The following is a 14,477-nucleotide window of genomic DNA, read 5'->3' as shown; positions in this document are numbered from 1 at the left end:
GTATGCCTTGATTTACCCCAGATATCTGTAAAACATAATTGTATTCATAATGAAAATGCTGTTATGCATTTGTTAAAGTTTATTGTTTTAATTATACAGGACGGCATTATTATGATAATAAAAACACCAGTGTTGTTCAATATATAGTATATAGGGAAATTTGTTGTGTTGTTAACAATAGTTATAATCTTAATAACCAGTTTTCCATAATGGAATCATATTTAATTAGACTGTTAGTCACTGTTAATTAAACTAAGTGGCCAAGCAGAATAATCTTTTTGTTTTTCATATATGATTCATCTAGTATGTGTAATCCCAAGTTTTGTGTGTGTTTGTGTCTTCAGTGTTTATCCGCTTCTCTAAATACCACTAAACAGAGTGTAGTAGATTGTAGTAGATTAATTCAGTGTGAATTAGATAGTATTAAAATGTTAAAATTAATGTTGTTCTTCTGAGTTTTCTATTCACTTAAAATCTTGAAGAAACTACCATGGTTTCCATAAAATATGAAGTAGTAGTCAGTCATACATCAAACATTGATACTGTTTCTGAAGGATTTTGTCAGCCTTGCCATCACAGGAATTACTTTTAAAACATAATCATAAACATTTTAAAGTATATTCAGACAGAATTTTTAAAATCTGAATCATACTTTACAGTACTTTACTGTATTTTTAATCAAACAAATACACCAATGCTTTGTGAGAATATGAGACTTATAAAATAAACATTTAAAGACTTCTGAAGAGATGGATGACACTGCTGCATTTTTAATTACATTTTAAAGTGAGCTGAGCTGGGCTTCCCATACAGTCTCCATCTTTAGAATATTCTTATAATGTACTACCAAATTCAAATGTAAAAGTTAATCTCTTTATGATGGTTTAGAAAATCTAGAGTATCATACAAAAAGATAGCAATAACCCACTATATATCATTTTCCAAATGGTTAGATGTATAAAAGGATAAACATGAAGAAAAACTGTTTGTGCTGCTCATATAATAAAAACATAAAAGCCTATGTCAAATGTTAAATTCCAACATTTTTTCTGTGTTATTTTCTCTCCATTTGAAATCTGAAATGCCCTGCAGTTTCTCCATTTCACTGCTTATTGCACCTCTGGCGTTGTGTCTTTGTTACGTTTGTTTAGCAGAAAGAGCTGCTCAAATGTTTCTTGTTGTATTCATATTTATCCTTTGACGGGTTTACACTACACATTTTTCTCTTTTGTTTTTCCACTCTCCAACGATTTATTTACTCTGCTCTGATTTTTAACTGCAGCATATTTAGATTGCGAATGATAAAAGCCATGGCTGTTTGTTCAAGCTGAAAGGGTCTTTGTGGCAGACGAGAGAATATGCTACATCTTTGCTTTGCCATGTGTGTGTGAGAGAGCCTTAGGGTGAGAATCCCAGCCTCTTTCTTTCTCTCTCTCTCTTTCTCTCTCTTTCTCATCTGCTACTGCTGCTCCACATGCATTCAGGACTAATGAACCTTGCACTGTGTGTGTGCTGTGCGTGTATGTCTGTCCTCTCCTCACACACTCGCATAACGTCTGTTAAACTCTGTAAAACTGGCAGTGCATTTATTTAAATTCTCTTTTTTTTTGTTCAGATTGTCTGTCACCCTGTCTTGCCCTCTGGCTCTACAACTCTTTCCTATGGACACACAGTACTGCAAGATGCAGTTAGAGAGCTGTAAGTGGAATACACACATATAGATCAATTGGTGCTTTTTAAAACACTTTTGGTTGGCTTTAGGGAAGTGGGTGGGCAGGTCAATATGTGTTTTTTTAAATACTTGGGTTTAGTGAAGAGGGTGGGTGGCTGTATCGGTTGGTCAGTCAGTCAGTTGAAAGCGACCTCTGGTGCATTTACGCAAGAAGAGCAGGTGCAAATGGCACTCATGAGAGAAATTTGAGATCTCAAAAAGTGTACACACTGTCCTCTAAACAGATTCAAGAAAAAAAAAAAAAAACATAGCTCTTGGGACATTTGCCAATCTCTAGAAATGTGTATATACACTCAAAAATATGCTTATGAATATGATTATGATGCTGTTTGTTCAAACTACCTGTATAAAATGAGCTGAAACAACACAATTTTTGTAAATTTTTTTGGCCAATTTATTTGTTTTTTGTTCAGTCCACTTAAATTTTTAAACCATTAAGTTGACTTAATGGTTTTGTTTGGGACAGCATGAAGGAATTGTGTTGGTCCAACTACCTGGTTAGAGGAATTGTAGTTTCCAGCATGCTTTGCATGGGATTGAATTAAGATGAAATGTTGAAAAAAAAGTAATCTTAGGTGTTTAAAGTTAATAGAAAGACTTGTTAGAGTTTAATCTTCACTTTAGTTTGAGGATTTAGAAGATTTTGATGTAATGTTTTGAGTTTTGACATTACCACCTTGCAGAAGTACGCATGCTTTGGGTGTTGGCAACTTAAAGGGCACCTATGGTAAAAAGTCTACTTTTCAAGCTGTTTGGACAGACATTTGTGTAAGTATAGTGTATAGACCATCATATTGGGGTGATATAAATACACCCAGTTTTTTTTTTATTTAACAACATAAAAACGGTGGACCAATTGGAGCGATTGTCATTTCACGTCCGCCATTTTCAGCGCGAGTCAAATCGATATCACTAAAGGAACATCCTTGCTCTATTTTTAGATGCAAGGCTCATTGGGTTCAACACAAGATCAGTAGTCTCCACATTATCGCTCTAATCAGAATTATTGGTCGTATCTTTAGGTAGGTTTGCAAACATGTGTACTTTTCATTGCGTCTACCTTAAACTTCAGCCGTTTGCATTTCTCACGTTCACAGAAGCTCCCTGTGATCTTAACTAGGTGCAGCTGGAAAAGTGCAAGCATGTTGCCTCATGTGCGCGTCTCTCCATTGGAAATAAAATAACAAACTCGCCTGCACGTCGCACACCAGAAGCTCCGCTCTGCGTGGCGCGACGCTGACGCAGCGCCATGCATTTTGGAATTCAGGGCTTGGGTTTCTGTCGGGGTGCACGCGGCGGCGCTTTAAGTCGGCGACTGGGCGTCGCAGACAGCTGCCGACAGCCGCCGACTTGGGGCGCCTTTGTGTGTGCCCTGAAGGAAACCTGTGTTTAGAGTTCTAAAATGCGTGGCACAACAATTCGGGACACTTCATGTTTCTGCCACGCCACTGAGAGTGTCTGGTGTGCCGTGTCGTGGCTTCGTTTGGCGCATTCGGTGCCTCAGTCAAAGTTTATTCAGTGTCCGTGGTTATTAGTCTCGGTGTACAAGCTCGGCACTTGAAACTAGCACACAGTTGGCTGTAAAACTATACAAAGACACAAATGTTTTTGTACTCTCTGCTTGGTCTGTGTCCAAATCGTACTTGTACGGCTAAAACTCCTGCTGCTTCTCTCTGCCTGTCTGTTGCAAACACAGAGCGGGTGAGCTCTTGGCTCCACCCCTTGTTACGTTTTCATGTGAAGCAACACAACCCTAAAACAGCAAGCTGTGTACACCCCCTCAACATGATACTTTTTCACACATTATAATAAAAAAATCTGAAGTGTGTTTTAAACTGAACTTAAACTGGCACACTCAGAAGAACCTTAATACTAATATTAAATTATAAAACAGGGGTAGACTATGTGCCCTTTAATAAGCAAAAATGCAGTTTGTTGCTTTGCTCAGTGAGCAAAAACTGTCCTAAAATTAGTTCTGAGGTCAGTCTTAATCAACTGTTTATGTTATATGCTTATAAATGTCTCTTTTAGTTAATTTAGTTTAACTTCAAGTAAAACTAAGAGACTTCATAATGTAGAACACATAATAGACATACATGATATTATCAGACCTTTGAGTATAAGTTAAATAAAAATACAAATGTATTTAAACTTTTATTTGATAAAATCATGTTGGACTAACTCAATTTCATTTAATTGTGTAAATAGTTTTTTTAGTTGGTGGTAAACAAATTTATTGGATAAATTTGCCTTCAATTTAACTGAGTTCATCCAATGACTTATTTTATTTTATTTATTTATTTATTTATTTATTTATTTATTTTTTTTTGAGTGTAGGGGTATGTAATCAGAATGAGCCTGGGATTCCCAAACTACCAGGAGGCTCTCAAAGATGATTCACTCATTATAGGATTAGGGAATTTATAGAATTTTAGTTTTGTTTTAGATTTTTGTGTCCAATAATTATGTAAAAATGATAGTACATTGTGTTCCTTATCTTTAAAAAGATGCACCATTGCCTTTTTTTATCACTCCAAGCAATTTTGTGTTTAAAAGACATCTACAGTAATAGACGTCCAAACATAGATAGCTTGGCTAAAGCAAGGCTAGTTTTGTGATGTTAGTGAAAATCTAATAGACATATAACAATGGTCTAAATGTAGACTAGTCATCTAAAAGAGCTTTGACAGACTTCACATGTAATCACTCATTCCTGTCTATTTGTTGACAGGAGTTTTTTTTTTTTTTTTTTTGACAGGAGTATTAATAGTATAAATCTGTGCATTCAGTCTAGAAGTGGCATCATCATTTGATGCTAATGAACCAACAAAAATAAAACTGTAATCATTCACCACTCCGCACAGTTAACTCTATGAGTAACTTGAATTGGTCTATTTTATTTCTTACTGTGAGGAATATGCCATTTTATGCCATTTTATTACAGTTTGAGTTGATCCGGTTTCAGGACAGTAAGCTATTATTTTTAGTAAGCTAAATTGCTTATGCATTTGCATCTTTTTGTTTATTTTATTTATTTGTGCCTTCTCCTCTCAAAAATGACATTTTAATACAGTTCAACTTTGTAGTATGTTGCGGTGGCATATTTAAATCAATCAAATGAAGTCATTTTTTGTGGGAAAGCAGAAAAATGTGCATAACCTAAAGCATATATGAGAAGTAATAAGATAATAGTGGATGAGTGCTTTTCCTTCAGTTGTGTGTTTTTACGCTGGAGAATGATAAATGCCAGAGCTGTCAGTCTGAGCATTCAATCCAATCCAAGTGTGCTCCTGTTGTAAAAGAGTAACTGATGCAATGACGCAAGAAAATGCCATTTCATCATCATTGTAATACAACTGGATCCAGGACACCCTGTATAGCCTGAACAAACGAAAAAATGCTCAAGATATGCTTATTATTTTGGCTTGATTGAATAAAAAAAACAACAAATACAAGCCATCACAAAATAAACATGTGATACAATATGGTATATTAATGTTTGGTGAAGCTAAAGCACAAGCCAAAATGCAGCTCAAAATGTACATGTGTTTTGTATAATGCTTGTATGTAGTTGATTTTGTTTTGTCTTTACTTGAGACTGTTACAGTATGTTTTGATTTCTGCTAGTTGATAAATTTTCACTTTTTTGTTTTTAATTTAGGCTAGTTTGATGGGAGTATACTTCTAAGCTTTCTCTCTTTCAGTCAAAACCTGATAATGCAGTTTTAATCTTTTAGCATTTGCATCCCTATATTTATCTCATGTATACAGTGTCAGAGAGAGCTGAAATGTGCTGCAAGTCAGGAAAGCATATGCATATTGAAAAACGCATATAAAAAAAACCCATCTTAATCAGTTTGACACCACACGCACATGCAAATTCTCATATCACATGCAAATACAGAAACGCACTGCAAATAGTGCAGACCATAATGGAAATGTATGACGAACATGGCTGCTTCTTGTTTAAAGTCAACACTATGACTGCTTCCTAAACCGCATTCTTCTATACTATACAGTATGTTAAAATCAGTATGCGAGCCGAGTAGTGTGTCCGAATTCATAGAATTCGAAAAACAGTATGCGAGAAGTACCCAGATAACTTACTACTTCCTGCAAGATTCTGGAGTGCGCATCCCATGCATGCTGCACTATCCCATGATGCCCCGCGAGCCAATTCAATAATGGTAGTAAAGCAATGGAAATGACGCAGGTACGTCACGTGACTACGCCAAAATGGTGGATATAGTACGTCCGAATTCCATTCATATTTTTCACATTCATACTGTATAAAACATACTTTTCTAACAGCCGAGTAGTACATTTAAACTCAAATGTAGTACCTACTGAGTAGTAGGTGGTTTCGGACGCAGCCTATCACTCACAACTGTAAAACCTATGGTATCCTGTAGTTATGGTTCAGCCAATTGTGATTGCGAAAGAAGCATTGTTTTTAGCCGGATCTTTGAAGTGAACCGTTCAAACCAGTTATACAAATCAAACTGAATTGCGTTTCCAGTAATCCACAAATTACAAATCCGAATCCACACATTACTTATTTTTTAAACATGGCTGATAGCCCCCCTGACTCGAAATAAACCAATTAGTTATTCAGTTACTAGAACAGTACACTGATATCAGATTTGAAATACGGTGAACTGATAATACTGAGCATGAGTGATTCAGCACATTTGGAAACCAAACACAAAAAGTACATAAAAGTCTCATGTGACTAAACCAAACTTGGCCAACTGATCAAACTGTAGCGTAAACCGAGGGCTTAAATGAGAGGAACTGGCTCTCGTTTAATCCGTATGTTTATTTCATAACAGAAAATCGTAATGGATATAAATTTAAATAGTAGCCTAGTAGTTGAATCATGCTTTATTTGGGTTGCAAAACAAAATTGTAAGAAACTTTCCAGAAAATTTTTCACGGTGATGTTTTAACTGAAATTATGATTACTGACTACAGTCAGATTTATTAGCTCCCCTTTGATTTTTTTTTATATATTTCCCAAATGATGTTTAACAGAGCAAGGAAATTTTCACAGTATGTCTGATAATATTTTTTCTTCTAGAGAAAGTCTTATTTGTTTTATTTTGGCTAGAATAAAAACAGTTTTTAATTATTTAAAACCATTTAAAGGTCAAAATTATTAGCCTGTTTAAGCTATATTTTTTAGATAGTCCACAGAACAAACTATCATGTTTAGAAGTGTGTTGAAAAAATCTTCTCTCCCAGAAATTGGAAGAAAAAATAAACAGGAGGCTAATAATTCAGGGGGTTTAATAATTCTGGCTTCAACTATATATATTTTTGATATGTCTAGTCCTAACATGGGAGGATTTTATCACGCCATCGCCGATAATGTCATTACATTGTAGCGTAAAAGAACCAGTGATCTGTTTTTTTCTTTTAACCAGTTCATTGAAACAATGAATCCGAACTACTGCCCATCACTAGTAGCCTGATATGCTTATTCTCTAACTTACAGTTTCTCTGAGAGTAACTTTTGCTAATATGGAACTAAAATGACATTTTACTGAGCATCCGTTGTTCAATAAGTCTGATTATTGGGACTAACTATAGAGACAACAAGGAACCGTACCACCAGGAATAATAATATATAATAATAATAATTAATATAAACAAAAAACTCACCTCTTAGACTTCCAACAACACTGCTGTCTCTAAACAGGAAGATGTGAGTTTTATGTGAATTTCATTCCATAAAATAATTATTAACCTTCCTTCCTTCTTGTGAAAACACCTCTTGATTGATGACGTGGCCCTGGCATGAAGGTGGGACAAACTGTCACTCAAATGAGACTGACCAATAGAAAATGACAATAATCTAACAAATTTTTAGATATTTTTTATTAAAAAAAAAAAAGATTTATTTAGATATAAGTCATATTAGGGGACAACACATCACATTTTACATTTTGTGCAGGATTTAATGTTTATTCTTTGTGTATGTTTATATAGTTGGCTACACCACAAAGGACCTGGTGTTTATGTGGCAGTCTGGAGACCCTGTTCAGATGGATGAGATTGCTTTGCCTCAGTTTGATGTAAAGCAAGAGGATATTAAATATGCAAACTGCACCAAGTTCTACCCTGGAACAGGTATGGATTGATGTAAATATATAAATACTTTGATATTTGCATTTATATTAAAGAAGGGCTATGCAGAATGAGGACATAGTGTTCAGTAAGACAACAGTTAAGAACAGCACACACACACACACACACACACACACACACACACACACACACACACACACACATGTGAGTGAGAAAACGCTGACCTCATAGCTATTTTACACCCCTAATTCAGACTCAAATGAATCAATACCTCTGAGATGGGAAGCTTGGCAGAACAACGTCAGCATCAGAGCCAGAGTCTTACGGTAGCATTAAACTGTTAGAATGATAAAGCATTTCTTTTTTTATGATTGTTGTGGTTATGAAGTGTCTTGTTAAATGTTGCATGCCTGAGCAGCTGCTGCTCTCTCATCAAGCTCTGAACACCTGATCCATTTCTTTGGTGTGGGAACTGTATGTTCCAGTGCTCTTTAATCCGTGCTCTCATTATTTTGCTTTGATTTGAACAGCATACTGCCATACCACATATACTGTTTCTGTAGAAAACAAATGGTCTGTATACATGACATATTTAAACATTAAATATTTACAGTGGCATCACATTATAATTATTCTGCCTGAAAACGGAGATGCTACTAACTGAAATTAAACCAAGCTCAATATTTCACTTTCACTTAAAGGATTAGTTCACCCAAAAAGGAAAATTCAGAGACATTTATTCATTCAAATCAGCTCACAAATTGTGTTGAAATCCGAGAGCCCTCTCATCCTCCAGATAGAGCAATTGTCCTGAGATGATAAAAGTCTGGAAAAAAGTCTGTGTTAGGAAAAAAAAACATTGTCAAAACTAACTTCAGTGGTTTAACTGTAATCATACAAAGCTCCTTTAACACTTCTGTGCGCCAAAATGTATTTTCAATGTATATTTAATGTGTCAGACACAAAATAGACACTTCAATTCATTTTTTTAATCAAATAATATTTAATATTAGGGCGACATAGTGGCGCAGCAGGTAGTGCTGTTGCCTCACAGCAAGAAGTTCGCTGTTTCAAGCTTTGGCTGTCTCAGTTAGCGTTTGGGTATGAAGTTTGCATGTTCTCCCCGTGTTCGCGTGGGTTTCCTCCCGTGTGCAAAGACATGCGGTACAGGTGAATTGGGTAAGCTAAATTGTCCGTAGTGTATGAGAGTGAATGAGTGTGTATGGATGTTTCCCAGAGATGGGTTGCAGCTGGAAGGGCATCGCTATGTAAAACATATGCTGGATAAGTTGGCGGTTCATTCCGCTGTGGCGACCACAGATTAATAAAGGGACTAAGCCGAAAAGAAAATGAATGAATGAATTTAATATTAATCTGAAAAGTTGATCGGTAATATTCAGTTAACAAACGTCAGTTGTCAGTTGGCAAAATGAACCGAAATGAGCATCCCTAGCCTCTAAAGTAGTAAATATACTGTTAGTTAAAATGTTTCCAATGTTGCAAGTTGAATCCTAAAGTAATAATGAGGTCTTAAAATGTATGGAAAGAGTCTTAAAAATTAAAAGGTATTAAATTTCACTCCCTGATTCCTGTATGTAGCCTGTATATATTTGACTCCTTATCAGATCATCAGGCAATGCAACACTTGGCAATACATCTTATTGCCTGTAATAAATGGGCCCCCTGATCTGATGCTGATGGTTTAGGTGAACAAAGTTGTTTTTACAGTTTTTTGGCTCTCAAAAATGTTTGTTAAACCACAGCATCACAAGTCACATTGGATGTTTTGCCTGTTTTTGGTTCCTTTCCTGTCTTGTGACTATTGCTGTATATGGAGGATGAGAAAGCGCTCAGATTTCATCTAAAATATCCTAATTTGTGTTCCAAAGATGAACGAAGGTCTCAGGCAAATTGAATGACATGAAGGTGAATAATTAATTACATCATTTTCATTTTTCACTGATTTAATTCTTTAAATTGCTAATTGAATTTGGGAAATGTTGATATTCCCAAAAGACTTTTTGACAGCTGTTTATTACAACCATTTTAGACCCTTTTAGACTATCTGTGATGACATATTTTTACAGTTATTACCCTAGTAAATCTAGCAGTTTATTTAAATGTTAAGTTTTTAAAAATAACAGAAAACTGCTTAACACTGGTGGTTAGCACTGTCACCTCACAGTTGGAAGGTTGCTTGGTTGAGTCCCGGCTGGGCCAATTGGCATTTCTGTGTGGAATTTGCATATTTTCCCTGTGTTCAAGTGGGCTTCCTCTGGGTGCTCCAATTTCCCCCACTGTCTAAAGACATGTACTATACTGTAGGTGAATTGGTGAAGTTAATTGGAATGTGTAAGTGTATGGGTGTTTCCCAGTACTAGGTTGCAACTGAAAGGGCATACGCTGTGTAAACCATAAGCCAAAATAGTTGGCAGTTCATTCTGCTGTGGTGACCCTTGATAAATAAGGGACTAAGCCAAAGGAAAATGAATAAATGTTTTACACTATTATACTATTAAACTCCTCTAAAAACAATGAAACATTGTGTATTTAATTTCTATCTTTTTTATTGTATTTATCCATGCTTTTAGATTGTTTATTATAAATCTAAAATGATAAATTTTTAGATATTCAAGTCATCTGTTAAAATTGTATCCATATCACAATATACATACATTGTATCGCAGAACAGCATAATATTGCAATGCTAGATTTTTCCGCTATTGCAGCCCTAATCTATGATTTGCAGACCTTAGACAGCTTAGACAGATTTGTATGATTTGCAGACCTTAGACAGCTATCTAAGATTCTGCTGCATTTCGAGCCTCAGGCAGAAATCTTAGCAATAATGATACTGTTAATGATGCTATGAATTAAGCACAGCGTGTCTGCCATGTGATGTGTGTTGTAACATTTGTGTGTGGGGATCTGGTATTAATACCATGCATGCCCCAGACTTTTTGTCTTTGTTTGGCATGTTGTGTCTTTTTTTTTTTTTTTTTGCTGTGTGTATATTTGTGGATGGTTCTAGAAATGCGGATACACTTAGGGCCCTATCATACACCCTGCGCAGTGTGGCGCATGGCGCGGCGCAATAGTCTTTTGGTAGTTAGAGCTTGGCGCAAGAGTCGTTTTGAGGCGTTGCGCTACGCTGTTTAAATAGCAAATGCATTAGCGCTCATTTGTGCGCCCATAGGCGTTCTGGTCTAAAAAGGAAGGCATTGTGAGGCAGACCACTGGCACATTGCTTTTTTGACAAACTATAATAGATTTTTCATTAGACCAAAACTAACCCGGTCTAAACTCCGGCGCAGAGTTGCACCTCGCTTACGCACTGCTTAATACACACAAGAGAGCAATAGTCAAATATCTTTACATATGAAAAAATTTAAATATTAAGGATATATATAGGATATAATAAAATAGATATAGGATATAAATATAAAGGATTAAAATATTACAAAACATATTATTTTCTAGCCTACATAAATATGAAAAATCACTGCTTTTATGTCTTCTTCATCTCGGGAGGCTTTTTCAGTTCATTCATAACAATTTGCTTTTGTATAATGTTATTATTATTAGCAGTATTATTTATTATATCCATATTTATATTTGTTTTATTAAAAACAAGCTTAGATTTGCCCACCTGTCAGGTTTTAAACCATATGGGGCACAGCATGTGTTTTAGGATATAACTCAGGTTTTTGAGCACATTTTGTTATTATTGTTCATTTATTCATTTGCTGGAAATTAGAACTGAATTTAGAAATAGTTTTTAAACGAATATTTGCGCTTAAAAAACAAAAGTATTGATTTATAGACTTATTGATGTCTGTGCGTAAAGGTTTCCCTATCCAAGAGCGAAAGTGAAAGTAGATCCATTGTCTCTCATTCTCACGCAGTAGATGCTCTGTTTAACAGTTTTCTGTTAAAAAAACTGTTAACTGTTTGCTTGTGAAATGCTAATTTTTTCCACTTAGACTTTGTGTCCTGTAAATAGCGAATGCGCTCTTGGCGTGACGCAGCTGACTCTTAAAGGGAATGGGAGATGAGACTCTAATTGGTTTATTCTCAAAACACACCTATAACTCATTAAGAAAATAAACTCAAACCTTTTAGACCATGCGCCTTGGTGCAAGGCAGATTTCCCGTCCTTAAATTAGCAAAAACGCGTTCTGACACGCCCTGAAAGCGTTTGCGCCCTGCGTTTTGCGCTCTGCGCATGGACCGTCAAAATAGAGCCCTTAGTCTCACTAATAACACAAATAATATCAAGTTATATTTAAAAAATATTGTTTATATGTATATTGAGAGACATCCTGTCTTCATTCATTCTTTCATTCATTTTCTTGTCGGCTTAGTCTCTTTATTAACCCGGGGTCGCCACAACGGAATGAACCACCAACTTATCCAGCAAGTTTTTACGCAGCGGATACCCTTCCAGCCGCAACCCATCTCTGGGAAACATCCACACACACATTTACACACACACTCATACAATGCGGACAATTTAGCCTACCCAATTCACCTGTACCGCATGTCTTTGGACTGTGGGGTAAACCGGAGCACCCGGACGAAACCCATGCGAATGCAGGAAGAACATGCAAACTCCACACAGAAACGCCAACTGAGCCGAAGCTCGAACCAGCGACCCAGCGACCTTCTTGCTCTGAGGCGACAGCACTACTTACTGCGCTACTGCTTCGCCACATCTTGTCTTGAAAATATTTATTCAAAGACTTCCTGTCATTTTTTACTGTTTCTAAAATCATAGAGTACATTCAGCTTTGATAATCATGAAATAATTAAAACTCATTTTGTTAATTAGTACAAAATGTGTAGGATATACCAATAGTAGATTAATTATGTGTCAACTCTATTATTATAAAATTTCTGTGAACTTCTCATTCACTTTTTAAAAACAATAATATAATGGAAATACATAAAAGTTTATTACTGGTTCAAAGTTAATATCTTAAGCTGAAGCACAAGAATAATTATGTAATTATTTAAGAATAATTGACATAATTATTGTTAACACAATTAAATGTTCCCTATCACATTTAAGCATTTTGCAGTATTTTATGTCATTAATAGATTCAATTTAATGTAAATTATACATTTGTTGTTTATCATTTATTTATATATTAATCCAGTTTGGGGAAAATGGAAAATGCTTGAAATGTACCTTTAATTTTGGAATAACTCGTGTATAATATGAAAAAGGAAGCAAAAAAAATTGTTTGTGCAGCCTAAATCTAAATGTTCTACATGACTGAACAGCAGATTCTGAAGATTCTGAAATATTAAAGATCAAGATTCTGAAAAACAAAATGGTAAAGATCAAATGCAGCATATTATTCGATATTATACTTATACTGTAGCACAGAGGTCAACTGTTTTGGATTATTCAGAATTTTTGATTAATTTATTGGTATACTCAACAATGTGTTCATATGTTAATTATACTTTAATCATACACGCTGCACTGTAAAACTATTTATTGACCAACAGATTCTTGTAATTGCATTTATTTATACTTTCAAAGTGCATTATGAGATCTTAATCTTGAATTCCGCTAGAAGGTATACAGCTGTAGCTGGAAGTTAATGAGAATTGTTTATATTATTCATTAAATTACCCATTAATTACATTTTTTTTTATGTCTACCCCTAACCCAACCCTAAACTCAACCTTCACAATAATGTTAAAACAGTAATTATACAGAGGCTTATTCATATTATTTATTAAATTACCCATTAAGTTGTATTTCATTAACACCTACCCCAACCCAAACCTAAACCTACCCCTTAAAGTAATGAATAAATGTTTATGATTGTTGTACAGTGTCACAAAAATTATCCTGATGTGAGAACATAAAAAAGACTTTTGGTGTTTGTTCAAACTACTTATTTAAATTGAGCTGAAACAACACAGTTCTTGAATTTTTTGGGTGGACAACTTAATTGTTTTATGTTCAATCGACTTAAATTTGTAAAAATGAATAAGCTAACTTAATTTCTTTATGTTGTCCCAACACAAATTGATTGTGAGCAACCAATTTTTTTACAGTGTATTCGCAGCTGTATTTAGACTTTACCCTTGATCTCTGCTCCGAAAGCATTTGATGTTGAATAATGTTGAACATTTATCATGCAAATAATAATAAATTGTCATGCACACTCAAAAAAAAATATTTTGTTTTGCTCATTCAAATTACTTATTTAAAATGGGCTGAAACAACATATTTCTTGAGATTTCATTGAGACAACTTAATTTTTTTATGTTCAATCCACAAATTTTTTAAAAGTGGTAAATTAACTTTTAATTAATCGATTTGTGTCCAACATGAATGAATTATGTGGAACCCGGCATTTTTTACCGTGCAATACGTTCCACAAAAAATGCTGGGTTACACACAATTCCTTCATGTTGTCTCAAAACAATTTGATTTAACTAAACTTTTGATTGTTTTTACAAAAATAAGTGTATTGAACATAAAACAATTAAGCTGTCAAAAAAACCCTCAAGAATTGCGTTAATTCAGCTTATTTTAAATAAGTAGTTTGAAAAAGTTGCAAAAAATGTGTATGTATATTACTTCTATACAGTATATTGTTTCAAAATGCTAAAATTGTCAATAAAAGTTATT

The 14,477-nt window shown here is 34.8% G+C and overlaps 1 protein-coding gene across 12 annotated transcripts in view; it reads left to right on the top strand.

Annotated features, from left to right (window-relative positions):
* The window catches only part of glrba (glycine receptor, beta a), a 68,632-nt gene that overhangs the window by 19,776 nt on the left and 34,379 nt on the right, over positions 1 to 14,477 (top strand). For all 12 annotated transcript variants that reach the window (XR_012404083.1, XR_012404078.1, XR_012404106.1 and 9 more), the window contains exons 6-7: positions 1,616 to 1,698; positions 7,724 to 7,864. Coding sequence is in view for 6 of the 12 variants with exons in the window: in XM_068220872.2 (XP_068076973.1) it covers positions 1,616 to 1,698; positions 7,724 to 7,864 (224 nt within the window). In the remaining 6 variants the exon portion in view is untranslated. The remainder of the gene's footprint in view (positions 1 to 1,615; positions 1,699 to 7,723; positions 7,865 to 14,477) is intronic.

This window comes from Danio rerio, chromosome 1 (genome assembly GCF_049306965.1).
Source record: "Danio rerio strain Tuebingen ecotype United States chromosome 1, GRCz12tu, whole genome shotgun sequence".
NCBI classification, from domain to species: Eukaryota; Metazoa; Chordata; class Actinopteri; order Cypriniformes; family Danionidae; genus Danio; species Danio rerio.
The sequence above is the reverse complement of the archived record's forward strand: the minus strand, read 5'-3'. Positions and strand labels throughout refer to the sequence as shown.